This window comes from Pyxicephalus adspersus, chromosome 5, assembly GCF_032062135.1.
Source record: "Pyxicephalus adspersus chromosome 5, UCB_Pads_2.0, whole genome shotgun sequence".
NCBI lineage: Eukaryota > Metazoa > Chordata > Amphibia > Anura > Pyxicephalidae > Pyxicephalus > Pyxicephalus adspersus.
In genome coordinates this window covers 37,734,846-37,752,544 of record NC_092862.1, presented here as the reverse complement: position 1 = coordinate 37,752,544, position 17,699 = coordinate 37,734,846, and the positions used below count along the sequence as shown (strand labels likewise).

Genomic DNA, 17,699 nt, shown 5'->3' with positions numbered 1-17,699 from the left:
GGTTGTATTTTTAAGATCTCTGAAAAAACAAAATTACACAGTGAAATCATTAAATAGTGACTAATTAACACGGCTGTGGATGTGCAGAACACAGTTGTATTACATTCTATTGGACATACTTTTATACTACAAACGGTATATGTTGTAAGGTCTCCTACAGACCTATTGCATTAAACTTTCTATGTAACTTCTTTAACACATGGTGATAAAGCAGCTATAGGTTTAACTCTATGTTACAAATATTGTGACACATACTAACAAGACTTGAATACAGGCCTAACCATGATAAAGCATGCATCTGAACTCTACCTGTGCCCCATATGACCCAAGCATAGTTGCCCTCATTCCTGGAAAACCTTGTTAGAAGTTTCCCAATGGCAGTGAAACTGTCATGGCAGCATATGTGCCGTTCCCTGCCTGATGGAACTTTCTTAAAATATATGAGAATAATTTGCAGAATGGGGAACTTGTAGACAAAGGGATCCTTGGTATAATGGCTTCAAACAGAATGATAAAAAATACACAAAACCACATTCCTAATTCAGTTTTACAATTAGAAATCATCGTAACACATTTATTTTACACAGCATACAGCCATGGAATTCAACATCATCTTGGCACTAGATATATTGATATACTATACTTCGCTAAAACTCATAATTTTATTTGAGGCAACAAAAAATAATATTCGAACAAAATGTATCTGCTATCCTACTTTTAAATGTATTTTTTGTTTTATTCTCAGTATGTATGCAAAGTCAGCAAATTTGTAGACGGTACAAATGATAGAAGCTGATTTATAGCACCCTTTTATCATCTCTAAATGCCTGAATAAATGCATTCTAAGTATATCTTTAATGTATGTTTTTTTCATTTTTACTTTTTGCTTAGTTCCACTTTAAAGAGAAGATTTAGAACAGTTTAGAATGATGTAAACGAGCAGATAACATTATTTTGTTATTGCAGTAGTTAAAATGCAGAGAAGTATAACCTAAAGTGAACTCATGCACAGTGGAGTGAGGACATCATTCTTTGTACTGTTCTACATTTTTTATGCGCCGAGGCTCTAAAGGTGAAACTCATACAAACACAGACTTCACTGTGCCCTGGACAAATGTACCTGCATAGAAGGGAAATCATTTTTCCTAATAAGCATTAAGGTAGAGATCCCTCAGGCTTAGCCAGTTGGGGGCGGCCAGGCAAGCAATGCTATTTACTGGAACAGAAAATTAACTGGAATCAAACAAAGCAGTGCATGAAATAATTGAGTACCTGTTAAATCTGCGACTAACAATGCAAATAGGATTTAATGTATTTAACAACATATCTACAGTGCTCTGGATGCCTAACATTACCACTGTATGAAACTAATTGTGATTGAGCAACTATAGTAATAATATAGACACTAATAAATATGTAGAAACCTGTTATGAAGATGAGCCACAAATATGAGCCCACACCAAAGTAAAACACTTTCATTATAGGTCACCCTTTCTATGCACTGTTCACGGGGCTTTCTGCAAAACATATGTCTACAGATGGCCATAATTTGGAGTGTCCATTGGTTAAATTTCACCCCTTCCACTATGGTCTCACTAATACCAAGTTATTTCCCATCAACATTGACAACATGCCCCATTTAGGTTATCCGTTGGTTAAATTAGGTCCCTTCAACTATGGTCTCTCTAAAAAAATCTCATTCCTATCGATATTGGCATCAAGTCAGTTAGCTAAAACACAGTTCATGTAGCGTTCATGTAGTATGTATTAATAGTGATTCAGGGGGCTCTTAGAAAATTGATGGGTGGGACATAGCCCATAATGTGAAATGATAAAGGTCATAGTAGCAAACCTAAACAAGATTTAGAAGCACATATAAGAGGCTGGAAAAAAGGGGGTACCCCCTTCTCAATGGTATGCCTTGGACACATATACTATTCATTGTTCACATATACCATGTGCATTTTACATTAGCTGTCAGTGAGTTTGACCTTCACTTGGCAATCAAATGTAACCTTATGTCATGATGTAACAGAAAGCCTGATATGCGGTAAGCATGTTCCTGCCAGTGCATAGAATGCTGTATGTAGTTCTTTCTTACTGCTTCCTTGAATAGGTTCTTAAATAATCACAATACATTTTCTCCATATGATAATATCTATTATCTATCTGCATTATTCTGATTGTCAGGTAATGGCTGGTTCCTGGACAAGGTTAAGATCTTCACATTATCTACAAATGAAACAAGATTGTTCACTTGTAACAGGTAGGCTAATTATGAAAGACTATTGACATATGTATGAGAGGTTTTGACTCCTTATATTTGCATTTTCACTTACCAAATTCCGTTACAATACACTTTTTTTTTTACAACATGGTACAAATGATGGATATTCAGGATTCATATACATGAACCTACCACACCACCTAATGACTGGGAGGTGGGGGGTTTCAATTGTACCCCCTTCCTTGGTCAACTGTTAAAGAGATTTTTGGAGTAATTTGCTAAAAGGAAAAATTTAGGTAGTAAAAATGTTTGTAAAGATATTTGTCTATATATAAAGGTTTTTATCCAAGATTACCCTATTGTTTACCCCATATTTTATTTATTTAAATGCATTTATTTACTACATAAGTATATAAAAAAAATGGTTGCTGACTCAATAAACAGGATGCATTTACCTGATACATAGGTCCTGAAACACGGGTATTTATACATCAAAAGACATCCCAAAAGAGGGGGGATTTTTCCAACTTGTTTAGACAGCAAACCAATTAAGAAACTACAATACTTTTTTTCATTACACGTGGTAAACATTTTTGCTTTTATATCAAAAGGAGTCCTTATAACTCGGTGCTGGAAAAACACTGTTTTGCAGATCAGCATCCGCTTTCTCAGACTGATAAGGACTGTACACATTTAAATTACAATGTAATTTGTGTCCACAGTTATTACCAACAGGACTATTGCTCTATACATTTTAAATAGATGTGACTGCAATAAGTTTCATCTTCAGGAAGCTGAAACAATATATAAATATATGCATGAGATTGTTAATAGTGGGAATACCTTTTAATATTACCAATTTCCAAAAATGAAAGACAAGAAGTTCTGTATAAGCTCCCATCAGCATTGTGACTGCGAATCCAAGGTATAGCCAGGCATTGCCACTTGTGCTTTGGAGATGTAATCTAACAGCAAGAAGAAAACTACAAGTATGCAGTAATAAAATGGTCAAACAGAAGTATGCTTCCACAACGTAGTATACTTGTGTCATCATTCTCCATCATTGCTTCCTATAGGTATGTATACAGAACTAGCCTCTATGGGGGAGAAATTTAAGAAAAATTAAAAAAATGAAAAAATAACCCAGACTGGATCTGCAGATTAGCTATTAAACCAGATAATTTAGCAGATGTCCATTCTTCACAAATCGTTTGAGTCTGGATTGGATTTCATTCCTTAAAAATATTAGATATCTCTACCAGGCAACTTTAATAGCAGTACAGTAGGACAAGGCTTCCACAATTGCTCATGATCGAAGTGTGGAGGAAGAGTAGGAATACAAAATAAAATAGTGGTAGAACAGTCTAATTATCTAAAAGATTCAAACAATAATCCCTTAAAACACATGCTATTACCATATACTGTATGTTTGCTACAGTTGTTTGCATGTCTCTAATTTATCGAATATCATTTTAAGGTGGCTGTCAGAAGATGAAGATGATGGACAAACAGTTATTCAGCTTTATTCATAATTAACATTATGTATTATGGTCACCCTGAGATTGAAGGACCAACATTTCCATCTACTACTTCTAGAAGTTTGGTCACTTTCCATCCACTGTCCCTAGGATACTTGTAGCTTTACTTCCTTTACTGTTTCTCAATTTTGAACATATTGTACATGCATATGTATTTTTAATATTTGTCGAGAGATGTTTTGTATTTCTCATTTTTCTACCTGATTAGCCAACTTTTTTTCTATTTTCTTGTTAAACTTTTGTTCTCAGTAAAGCAAGTTTCAGTATCTTTTAGGTAGATAAATATATTTTGCTCATGTTCCAACAAAATAAATATCAACCATTTATATTCATTAAAGAACTTATCTTATTTGAAAGAATGCAACTGTACATATTGTGATATGGTACTATTTGGCTATTTCAGTGGGTTCAGAATGCTTATTATTTACATTAGATCAATGTATAATATCAAAATTAGTGGGAGGTTTTACAATTGATTATCTGTTGTGTGAAAATTAAATAAATTAGCTATTAAAAGTTTATTGAGAATAAAATAATATCACAGAATTGGTAATAAAATCCTACAAATAAAGTTCATTTCTTGGGGATGGAAACACCCTGAAAATTTCGGAAGATATACATGCCTATTGTCAAAATCATTTTAATGATAGATCACAGGATCTTCTGTATGCTAATTGATAAAAGATTCCATTAGCTATTACATTGATGATAAATATGATAAAATATATATAGATATATGATAAAATATCACCAGATTGATTCTCTGACAGTTGATAAATTTAGTCAAGGTATTGCATGAGCCATTACAAACTTTATAAGAGATCATATTGGCCTCAATTTATAAATCTGTAACACAAAGTTAAGAATATGTTTTCAGCCATATGACAAATTTTTCAAACCTCATTGAACTCATTGGCTGAAAAATCCTCCACTAAAAAAACTAACATCCTGCTGTGTTAGTTTAGTAAACTGAGCTACTTGTCTATTATTTGGCTGTTTTTGAAATATCATAAAATTAAATTTCAGGCTAAAATGGTTGTCAATAGCTGCCAGTGAGATTCCTTTCATTTTTTTATTCAGTCTGGTTTGTTTATCTGGGCATGAGCTCTGATTTTTCTATTACAGTTTTGTACAACCCATTTGCCTACTATGGCCTTTGGAAATGTTTTTGCAGTTGCGCTAACATCGTCACCCATTGGTATGTTCCTTTGGAAATTTCCACTAGAGGGTGTTACCTTTAGGCAACTCTGCAGTGACAAGAGAGCAGTAAGATTTAGCATCAGATTGTATCCTTATCTCACCCAAAAGAAATTTTCTAAAATTTTTGGAAAGGTAAACATTGGTTGGGACCTACATTATTAATGCAAGTTTTGATGGGAGCCTATTGTTAAGCTATACAGTGGATCTTACCAATCAGCTACCAGCCAATGTTGATCTTATCAAGTGTTACATCTACTCATGTTCCTACATACATTTTTGGAAACAGGCAACAATAAAAAATTAGGTTAAACTCACCACGAGAACCTCACTCCTTTACATCCCTTTAACTACTATGTGAACAGTCCAATAAACTATCGGCACCGTTCCATTCAGAGGAATATCAAAAGTGTTGTGCTAAACATTCTTTGATATGACCTTTATAACCACTTTATTATCTGTATTGTCATATTCATGGCAAAAGTCAAGAATTCATATATTAGGAAAACAGAAAGGTCCTATTTTCACAACATACATTGCAATATCCCTCCAGTTCCCTTCATCAAATTCAAGTACTTCAATTTCTACATATTATGTAAAATCTTGGAATAAGGATTATGTAACCCAGAGCCTGCATGTCTCCAATGCGTGTCTGCCTAAAACCCTGTCTCATTCTGTTTAGAGCACTTCATTAGTGCTGAGCATTTACGATTAAGGTAATTGGCATCTTTTATTTTTTTCTATTGCAGATGATTAATCAGTTTCCATTGGTAACCCAATTCTACAATACTGCTGTATTACAACGAAATAAACATGTAATACGTAAATGAATTTTTGTTCATATAGGGTGGCTATTCTGGTTTTTCCATAAAAATATTTACTTTGCAGGTCTAATATAAAAATGCATGTTATTATTTTTAATACATTATGTTTCATGTTTTAATTTATGACAACCACTGATCAGCCATTACCTCTATGCTTATTTTAAGAATGAAAATGTTGGGGAAAAAAAATATAAAAAATATAAAAAATAAAAAAAAAGCTCCCCAGCCCTGCAGGTCTATCAACCCCATTCTAATTAGCAAGTAAATAAAAGTATCATTTCGATACTGTTCACGATTTTTTTAATTTATCTTTGTGCTATTAGGGACACAGATAACTTCAAAATCTAATACAGCATTATATTCTTTCCCACAACTTTTTGATACAAAACAAAAATTTTGCTTTAGCTGAAATCCACTTGCATTCATCGTTCTAAAAAAAAAAAGCATGTTCAGATCACTCAAGTGTGCAAGTGTGTAAAGAAGTATACAAAAGTTCATTTATTGAAGGCCAACCTAGCACCATATATTTTTTCTTGCTCTATGCATGCGGTTTAGATGCATTTAGTTTGTAAATAAATGATGTGCAAATATTTATTATCTTTCAAAAAGGCTTCTTTCCTAACAATACCTTTGTCACGCTTTGTCACTAGAAAACTGGTGCTATCTTTGTTCTGACATCATCTCAGGACAGCATCTACTTTCACTAAAACCCTTCCATATTCTCAGCTTTTCTAATTTTATTTTTACCCCAGAAAACCCCAAAAAAATATCAGATCCCAAGGTTTCTATATAAAAATGATTTTAATAAAAGTTAGAAAAAATACTCTTTGTAATGTTAGTTTAAACACCCCCCCCCCCCCTCTAGACTGCTAAAAGACCACTGGTGTCATCCTACTGCAGACACCATCAGATGGTTAGCCAGGGCTCCAGAAACCCTTTTTTTTGCCCCCCTAATACATTGACATTATTCCTCTACAATCCATTGGAGACTGCATAGTGTAATATTTAGTGCAGGACAAACTTTGTGATGTGGGAGGATGAACAACTCACAGCCTGCATAGATAGATAGAAATTAGTCTTTACAACCCTAAAGTGTGTGTAGAGGGGTTTGTTTTTGTTAGTTATGGATGAAGTAGTAAACTTCTTCAATTTTTTCAATAAATTACAGGTTTGGGCCCCAGTCTAAATTTTTAGTTTCGGCCCTCTGTGTATTTGAGTTTGACACCCATGGTCTAAGGCAGGGGTCGGCAACCTGCGCCTCGCGAGCCACATGCGGCTCTTTAGATGTGAAGCTGCGGCTCTTTAATTCAGTTTGTCGGAAGCTATTCTATCCCTCAGCCTGGCTTTTCACCACACCCCTCCCCCCGTGACACTCGAGAGCTTCCGACGAACTGAAGACAGTGAGGACCCGTGTCACGGGGGAGGGGTGTGGTGGAGAGCCAGGCTGAGGGATAGAATAGCTTCCGACAGACTGAATTAAAGAGCCGCAGCTTCACAAAAAGCCAGGCTGAGACATAGAATTGGTGCCTAAAGGTATCTATATTTCTACAATAAAATACAAAAGTGGGCAGTTTAGCAACAATACATGGAAAATCAAAATGTTTGTACCTGTTTCACCATTACAGAATTCTGAGGAAAATGAAATGTCATCTAATGTTATCCAAACTTTCTAAAACCATGCAAAGCCATCGCTCCCATTGAATTTGTTTGCTCAATTGTTTGTTATTGAAGTACAAGTTAGTGTTGTAAGTAAATGTTTACTTGTTTTAATTTTTTACTTAAATAATAGGTAATTATCTAATAATGCCATATATATATTATCTAATTTGTTGTGAAAAACACTACTTATATATGAATAAATAGATATTTTTTCTTATGAATAATGAGATTAGTTTTTTTTATCAAAAAACTTTATTTATGCGAGTACTATTTATTGTTGGCAAGAAAAAATTTTGCGGCTCTTTAAAAACTTTGAAATTTTGTAAATTGTAATTTTTGGCTCTTTCGACTCAAAAGGTTGCTGACCCCTGGTCTAAGGGGACTAGAATATTCCACAGACACACTCCACCTGCTGGCAGAAATGTGAAAGCCACCCGAACTGCCTCTTTTCCAGCCTTACCTCTAGTGGTGGGTTTGAATACCTGCAGGTCACATGGTCTCCAATTATCACATGATCTTCCCTATTTAAGGAAGTGACTAGCAACAGGGATATGCCTGAACAAGGAGTTCTTCTAGGCTCTGCTTCCAGGTTCCTGTCTTCATTCCCTGATTCTGACTATTTAGGATACGGACCCAGGCTCCATCTGGCTTCTCCTGATTGGCTCATCTGACTACTCTTGATTGCTGCCTGACATGACTTTTGGCTTGTCTGACTACTCTTCTGCCTTTCGCTCCCGTTATAAGCTTTGGTCCTATTCAGTAATCAGGTCACTGCCTCCTAAAGTCCATCACCCGCTGCATCAAGTGCTGGTGAAGCCAGGGACTGGTGTCTTAGACAATGTGCCTTGTACACGTCTCTGCCAAGCGGGCTAGTGACATGGAGGGTCCACCACCCCACCTGTGACACTGTGACAATGCAGTTGCCATACATTGGCACATGTCAATAATTTAATGATGCAGACCTGTAAGTTAGACACTCTGGTAAACTAAAGCACATCTCTATGCTGATACTCCATGGGTGGTTGTCCAAGTCATAGCACCATAGATTAGTAGCCATCTTGGAGTGGATTAAGGCAGCCATTTTTGTGGTGTCACGTTCTGTGTTGTTTTATTACACGGCAGTGCCTGGCTCCCCAGCTAGTTAAACACAAAAGAGCTAAGTATCACCATTTCATTCATTTAGTGCCTGCTGTTTAATGCATTTCAGAAATAGTAACCCTACTCACTTGAAATATTTGTATATGGCAATAATACCATATAATTATTGACACAAAGTAACTGCTTCAATGTGCTGAAATGTCAGTCAATACATTACACAAAAGTAAATGGTTTCAACAGCGTATAATGCAATTGGATTTCTGTTATGCTCTTGTTAATATAGTATGTATTAGTTATCAAGAATAATGATTGTAGGACTCAGGAATTAAAGCTTAAAAAACAGAATTAACTGTGACTTTCACACAACTACAACTGTCAAGATAAAGTTACTAATAAACTATTATACCTGCAATAGTTATAATAGAAACATTGTTAAAAAAAACTACAGATTCTTAGGGGTCTATGTATAAAGCAGTGAATCTGACATTCACATGAAATATTCCCTGGAGGAGAATCTATGTGTTTCAATGGCAGTAACTAATCCTTACCCAGAGAATGTGTCAGTGAATGTCAGATTCACAGCTTTACAAATAGACCCCAATGTTTTTCCAGCTATATATGTGTATATGCTTTTTTTCTATTGATATACCTATGCAGATAATCATATCTGCCTGACATGTTGTTGTTGGTATTATTATTAATTTGTAATATATACATGGCTCAGCCATAATAGTTTCTTTAAAATGAAGGAGCTGCTTCCTGGGTTACAATGGTTGCGCCTCAATAAAAGTCTACCAGACAAGTCCCTGTGATTGAAAATGTGCTCTCTGCATGGCTGTTATCTCAGAAAGAAACTAAATGATTGCAGCAAATTATACATCCCCTTTTTTAATTATTATTATTATTACACAATATTTATATAATGCTGACTTATTACGCAGCGCTGCACAAAATCCATAGTCATATCACTAACTATCCCTCAAAGGGGCTCACAATTTAATGTCCCTACTATAGTTCTATGTCTTTAATACAGTTTAGGGTCAATTTTTAGAGGTAAGCTAATTACCCTAATGGCATGTTTAGGTTAGTGGATAGTGGATTAGTCGGGCATAGGGCAAATTGGAAGTCTGGGTAAATATTTTATATATGATATCATTTTTCCTAATACTGGTTGAATCTCTAACAAGGGCAGTCTCTGGCATTTTTCTTAAGTGGTCTGTCTATACAACAGTATCCCTAATAGGGGTATGCTATGGTAGTTGTTAATAAGATCAGTGTTTTTCAGTGTTTGTCTATTTTCTAATATTGGCCAAGTGTCTTTAATATGATAAACTATTGGCAGAAACTCTTATATGGGCAATTTCTATTTGTAAAGCATCCTGTGTCTGAAAGTTTTTCTAACAATGTCCCAAATGGATAGACTGTGGCAGTTGTTCTAGGGCAGACATTCTTTATCCATTTATACAATGTATTTTGAAATAAGCTCGACTAGTATGGATTTCAAGCTAATACTTAAATGTAATTTTGTAGCGTGTATTAAGATTACAGTGTATCTGGAACTGAGAAAGGTAACAAAACTTTGTAAAGTTAAAACAATATTTTGCATATTGTTTTAGGAACGTTTGAGACTCACACAGTCTGAGATTGAGACCTAAAGCATAACCATATGCAAACTTTATTATTATGAAGCTCAGAGCAAGGTCACTTCCCAGTTGAACACACTGAAAAATAGACATATATATTGGATTATGTCTACGAATTTAACAGTTTCCAGTTTTGGCTTGAAAGATGACAAAACACAGCCTCCAAATGGAAGCTGGATCCCTTCCTTAGATCATTAAGTGTAACCGAATCATGTTTAAATTCCAGTATCAGACACTTCAATTTCCCCCCTCCAATAGGTACACAATTCTCTGCTCATAATTATCTCCCTGCCTTTCTGATTGCACTCCCCTGGGCTTAGGAAATGAACTATGATGAAGAGATATCTAAAATATCAGGTGAGTGCAATCAGAAGGTAGAGAGATGATCAGGAGAGTTTTGTAGCTGCTGAAGTGGACCATGTTGGAGGGACTGCAATATTGATTTTGTAAAATCATATGTTGACTTGTACTTTATATGCAGGAACGTGCATTTGGTTTTCCTAAATGCCAGCTCTCTTCCTTCTGATTACATTCACGTTTACCAAGGGTGAACAAAACAGAAAGGGAGTGAAGGCAAGAAACCTATTAAATGTAACTTAGGCTCTCTACAGTCCCAGCACTGGGGCCTAATCCTTGGCCATTTAGCTACCCAAATGTGCATTGTGAGAAGACATAAAAGGTTATTTTTTTTATATTACAGGCAAAAAAAAGTAGTGGCACAGCAAAGGGAAGTTGGGTATATCCAAAGAGGTATGAGAAAGGGTGCACATTTTAATGTGAGCCTAATGTTGTGTCCAATGTTTGGCCAAGCACAGCTACAACAAATTCCCCCTCTATTAAAGATTTAATTCCCAAATGTTAAATTCTGAGCATCCTCATACAGCATCTTAACAATATGGGGGATTGTATTTAAAACAAACTCAGGGCACGTCAGCTGCACACAGTACACAACATACTCTGCCTCTCTCGAGTCATTTTGCCAAGAACAAAAGCACTGCTCAGTTTGTGACTGGACAGCTTCCATTCATTTATTTTCTCTGCAATATGTATGCCATCAGGCTAGTGTTCCTGAACAGGGACTGATTATGAATAGAGTATGCACAGGCTTGAAGGAGATTACACAAACAAATATCAATGTGAAAGAACTGAAGCTTTCTAGGAAGGAGAGAGGACTGGCCATGAAGCAATGATTCTTAGGAAACACATAAAAGCAGAAGTGCAGCATATAAAATCTTGTGTGCTCTGTCTCCACACAAGGCCGACACTGTTCATCATGATATAAACAACTAAGAACTCTGCCATTTATGCACATGTGCTAGAAGTAAGCAATGTCGGATTTATGTGACCCGTGAAAATGTACTCATAGCCTTGCATAATGTTACCCATCGACCACACCATCTAACAAATCCAGTATTTTCAAATTATTTATAGAGCTAGTGTTTGTCGCTAACACTCAGGTGAAATACTAAAATGGAGAGACTATATCATATTTATAGGGAACTAAACAATTTACTGATGTGAGCTGAATATAAACCCAAGCTGGCTGGCTGCATTAACTTGGTAAAGACACCCTTCTCTATAACATATGAGAATCTGATTTATTTTATTGGATACTGAATCATGACTGACTGTCACATTTTCACACAGGTACACAGACATTAAAGGATTAGATTAAACTTGATCCTTACATGTTGGCTTCATCTGATGATGAATGGACTGTCTAAGGGCACCTTCAAATCACCCCAGCTGAAGGATCTTTGATATAGAGATGACAGCTATTGTAAGCTATGCTTATAGCTGATCTGTGTGGTTGTGCAGTACCAGAATGTATATTTATGTGTAGCTCATAAAATGTTGTTAGGTGTCCACATTTGTGAATGTCTAACAACTATGGAATTTAGGTAAAACTAAAGCCATAGTTATTCTTTTTTATGACATATGGAGTTAGGACCACTATCAGATTTGTATTACTATGGGAAGATTCATCCTCTCTGCTTATCTTTGTGACCATTATCACTGGTACAAAAAGTGATGAGAAAGCCAACATTTTACGTGTTATCAGAACAAAAGGGGACTGTAACAACTGTGTAAAAGTGTATTCAAAAAGATTCTTGCACTTTTGTCTTTTAAGAACTGGAAATATACCAATGTCTGCAAGTGTCTGGACAGTGTGGAAGGTTCCGCTGCTTATTGCATTATGCATCCAACAGGAGAAAAAAGTCCACACTGTCACTTCATTCCTCTTTCATATTAAGAAAAGAAAATAATTTTCTCCATTAGCCAAAGGTTTTCATCAATGGTCCAGTCTTTGCCTAAATGTCACATTGGGCTGTCAAAGACAGAACTTGGCTACCTAAAAAAATATCAAAAAAAGAAAAAGACAGGGGTTTCAAGTGGCAAATTAAAGGTATGGCCTCCCTGAGTGTAATAACCCTGGGGGTCCGCCTTTGTTACTAGACAATCAGTTGCCTGACTAAGTGGTGAAAGAGTGAGGATGCTCAAAGTCTCAAGCTGACGCGTTTCGCCAGTGGCCTTCATCAGGGGATGCACAAAGAAAAACGGAGCAACTGTATAATAAAGTTTAACAAAGCATTGATCCATGTACAGAAAAATCATCAATACAAATTATCACAATATAATAACAAATGCCAAATATTGGTACAATTATTGAAATCAGAGTCAACTACAAACCAGTGTATTGTTCCAGTAAGTATAAAGTTACAAAGCTTTATGTTATAAGTTGGATTTAATCATATACGTTTCTTTATAAAAATATTAAAAAACAAAATATCAGATTTATTGTGACAGTAAAGCGGGTTTACTTGCTTGTGGGTAGAAAGGGTCTACTGATGTGTAATTAGCTGTAAATTATCCATAAATTAAAATACTTGTACCGCACATTCAATTTTAAATAAGGTCAACAGAACAATTGTATAACTGAGATGTTTGGCCAAGGGTACACAATATCAAGGATACATGCATGCAGAGCAATTGTAATCTTAATTCTTTTTCAACAAGGAATAGCTTTCAGTACAATCTCACTAAAAAGTAGGCACAGATAATGCACTAACAAGAACTCCTGCTGTAAATGCACAGTTCAGTATACCATATATCAGTCCAATGCTGGGTCTTATTCCTCTCTTTATAATTTTAAAGTTAATCCCCAGTCAGCAGTAAAATATTAGTAGTATGTTCATCCCTGGATAGCAAGGTGTTATTGTTTTTTTTTTTTAAAAAGGTAAAGTAAAAATCAGAGAAATACTTATTTATTTCTCCCCTATAGGTTTCCTCCCCAATTTTTAACTATTCATATAAAGCTGCTCCTCTTTTCTGGTTGTGCAGGACCTAAGGGTTCACAAATGCTCAAAAATCAATGTTTTTTTAAATTTAGTAACAATCCGGATTGCAGGGACAGACATTATTGCAATGCACTAATGCATTGGGTGGGTTGGAGGGCAGTGTTGGTCAGGAGTAATTGAATGAATCTGCTACTGGTTACTGCTCTCAACATTCTTTGTGAAAATGTCCTGTATCACCATGCTATCAACAGGCACAACATTGCCAATTAACATTTCCAATATTTTGGAAGGAAAACATCCTTTTTTGTCCACTATGGGATCAGCTGGAATTGCAGAATGTGACAAGGTCTATTATACAAGACAGCTGATGAATGTCCATGGATTAAAATACATTTCATTGAGCGCAGGTTTCAGCTAAATGATGGGGCTAATTGCTTCAGTCAGTCTTCACCTGGCTGGTGATTTTTTTGCTCAGCTGTGTAATTATGTAGCTTAGAGTGTGCAATTCATAAATCAGTTCTTTAAATGGCTTTACATGCTACTGTTCCTACAAAGACTAAATAAGTGACAGAGTTTTTACATAAGACTTTTTCATCTTTAATACAATCAGTCAATTATCAAAGTTACTTCTTGACTCAACAAAGACAAAAAAACTTCAAAAGACCTTTTTTATTATTTATCCATCCAATCACCTGCTTATACTGCTTGATGAATCTAACTATCATATTTGTCTAAAATGTCCTTTAAAGCAGAACTGCAGCAAGAAGGGTTTGTCTAGTTTTGTCTGAATACCCTTTGTAAAGATTTTTAAGTACTAACTTAAAAGAAATTTTATTTCTAACAGAATCTAAAAACTTGGAATGTTAGATGTAAAATAAAGCTTTTGCCAACTGTATCCTTTATCTTTAACATTTTGATGATGTGGCTTAAAATGTCCCCTTCTGACCTCAGTTATCATCAACTTTTAGCTGCTCAGCAGGTCCACAGCAAACTCAGTGTAAAGCAGAGAGAATGTGGTAGGCATGGGTCTGAAGATGTTACCTGCCACAGGGTACAACAGTGCCCAATAAACACAACTTGGGACATGTGTGACTGTTTACTCAACATAAAGACTGTTCAGATGAATGGGAACAGCTGTATGCTGTCATCATAAAAATACAGTTACACTTTTTAAGCATTGATAGAAAAGATGCAGTATGTGCTCAAACTAGATTACACAGAAACTGTTCTGGATAGAGCAACAAAAATTACACTTTTTTATAGTATAGGAAATGTTTTAATGCGCTGAAGTCACTTGCAGCGCAGAATCTAATTAGATGTATACAGCAAAGCAGCTGGTATCCAATAAGTACCCATGATCATCCAACACTAAACATTTGTCAAAGTAATGATTAACTTAAAGTTCATACATTAGTGTGTGCTTCTGTTAGTGCTTATAAGTAATTCCTTTGCGTTATGAACAAATGTACGTTGACTGATATGTTGGTACAGTCTCAGGAACTTGTCCTTGCCTCTGATTTCCAACTGACACTATGTTCTAAAATCAGTTGCTTCTATAGTAGGTGTCTATTTAGTATTCTTGCTTTTGAATTGAGTTTCATCTGTATCTGGTTTGAGGATGTTAATTTCTTCCTCCCTCCCATATAACTCAGTGTTCCCTGAGATCTGTCATTGTTCTCTGTCTATGCTTTCCGGTCATCCGGTGCAATGCTTTGTTTTCTTGCCTAGCCTCGTGTTTGCCCTTGCTTAATACATTTGTATATTGCCTACGTTGTAGTGAACTAGCTTTGCATTCACCATCTGCCTGCCTTTTGTCTGGCCCTGTATATATTCTTGTGTCATTATCTGTTCTGTTTATTTGCTCAGTGTTTACTATTTTGTTGCATTTTCAAGTTAATTTTATTTGCGGTTTATATCAGTTTGCTCTCCTGTCATAACTCATGTATATAGTTTTTCATGTATCTGATCCATGTACAGTATAGCTGCTCTTCTTTTACACTATGCTTTGCATTTAGTCTCATTCTAATTGTTTTACCTGTTCTAATTATCTAAATTGGATCCCATTACAGGAAACCTAATAGGTTCTATCTGCTAATTCTTAATCTTGAAAGAAAGCTGCAATATATTCAACTGATACCAAGTATTTGATGTCTAAAAATGCACATTTCTAAAGTATGAAGACACATATTAAAAGTATTCTGATTTTTAGAGGGGCCATATTTGGATGAATATTTTGATGAATATTTATTACACTGGATATCAGGAGGCCAGTTCATGTTTGATAAACTAATATGTTATAATAAAGTAATGTGTTAGTAAAGGTTAAAATGATTTTCAGTATTATTTCTCATGATCTGACCTCTTCCATGGTTTGAGCATTTTGGTAACACTAGAAACAATTGCCTGATTCAGAAATGGGAGGGTTGTGGATATTAAATACAAAGATGAAGATTTCTGTAATGGGATGTGCTGAAGCATATGTCAATGTGCAGGAGAGGAGAGGGTATGATGAATGCAGAGGGTAAGATGGCAGACAATAGTTGAAGGACGGTATGTGAATGGTAGTACATAAGTTATGACTTTGGGCATTATACGCAGAGTGTTAGAGGAAATGACAGTATGTGTGGAAGAGTAGTGAAAATTCTATGACAATAGGCAGTATATGACAGGAAAGAACAGGGTATATCTATAAGCATGTGCAGCATGTGTAGGAGGGGAGTGTGGAGGATACAGTGGCAACTGGACATATTTGTGGTGGGTGAAGTCCGCACTAGGTCCAAAACTCGTGGTGTAACAACCTAAACTAGGTTGATAGCGTACAGCAGAGGTAGGCAAACTCCAGCCTTTAGGCCAGATACGGTCCAGCCAGTATTCAAGTCCGGCCTAACGCCACCCTAGTTATTTATTGTTGGATCAGGCCTAACTGAGTTGAGTTCCTGCGATATCATTGATATCATTGATATCATAGTTCCCACACAGTAACCCCAATTACTATGCCGAAAGAGCAGAAGCAACGCTCAGCTACCAGTCTCCGGAAGGTTGACCTCGAACATTGTGTCTTCAACCACAAATGGACTAAGGAATTATTTTTCGTCTAACACGGTAACAAAGCCCTGTGTTTAGTGTGCAACGACACCAACAGGGCTTTCAAGCGGTCGAATCTCAATTGAATGCCAAGCACGTGCACACTTGTACAGTGATTATACTGCGGATGAGCGGAAGACTAAGGCTATTTGCTTCCAGTTGGAAAAAAACTTTCCTTGGAAACCTTGTTTCTTCTGGCCTAGTGTGCCTTCTTGACCTCCTGAAATGGCCTAGTAGTCCAAAAAGTTTCCCGACCCCTGGCGTACAGTGTCCATCCTGTTGAAACATAACACTCTTAGACCAGTGTATGGTATGAGCATTGTTGGGAAATATGTGTGCATATTCCTACTACTATTACAAAAAAGGGAGGGGGGTGTAACCCATCACATGTCGTAATCCATAGCATTGACATGCAAAATCATGACAACAGACTGGGTTACATTACCACGCACCAATAATAAAGAATTAACATTGAAGTGGAAACAGTAATTTTAAAGAGGGCTTTCAGTTTTCTATGGGTTATTTTTTCTTCCACTGTGTTAGTTATGAAGATAAATATTGCTGCCCCTGGTGACATGTTAAACAAGCTGGTGGTAACCCTGGACCTGCTGGAACATTGTTCTTTCATTAGAGAAATAATTATGGTGGCTGGATCACAATCACTTCATTATTTGTTATCTGCATATTGTCAGGATTTGTCCTTGTGCTTCTGTTGTCCCCACGTTCACATTTACACTTCTTTTAAGCCTTTGTGTTTTAATTTTTTTTAGCATGCTTTTATTATACCCATGTTTCCCTGCGGAGCACCACTATCAAACCCTTGTTTTATTTTATCTAGCACAATGTTATTGTCCCCAATTTATTTCTTATTGGTATTTGTTTAATTTCATTATTACTGAAATTATTGTGATGCATAGTGGTGAGTGTGTGTCAAATGTGGGGCTGCCATTTGTTACTATTGTGAGGTTCTTCCTTGTGATGGGGTAAAGAAAGTTGTGCCTGAAAATATTTGAAAAACAAGAAAAGAAAAACACATATAATAAGAAGGATAACAGGCTTCATAAATACACTCACCTGCGATGGGAGAGTGGGTGGGTTCTGGCATCATGATGTCACTCTGGGGGTAGTTT

The 17,699-nt window shown here is 36.0% G+C and overlaps 1 protein-coding gene across 2 annotated transcripts in view; it reads left to right on the top strand.

Moving 5' to 3' along the window:
* Positions 1-7,098, top strand: part of RP1 (RP1 axonemal microtubule associated) — a 198,862-nt gene extending 191,764 nt beyond the window's left edge. For both annotated transcript variants that reach the window (XM_072411198.1, XM_072411197.1), the window contains exons 58-59: positions 2,191-2,266; positions 3,705-7,098. In XM_072411198.1, coding sequence (XP_072267299.1) covers positions 2,191-2,266; positions 3,705-3,759 — 131 coding nt within the window. In that variant the 3' untranslated portion in view covers positions 3,760-7,098. The remainder of the gene's footprint in view (positions 1-2,190; positions 2,267-3,704) is intronic.
* The last annotated feature ends 10,601 nt before the right edge of the window (positions 7,099-17,699 follow it).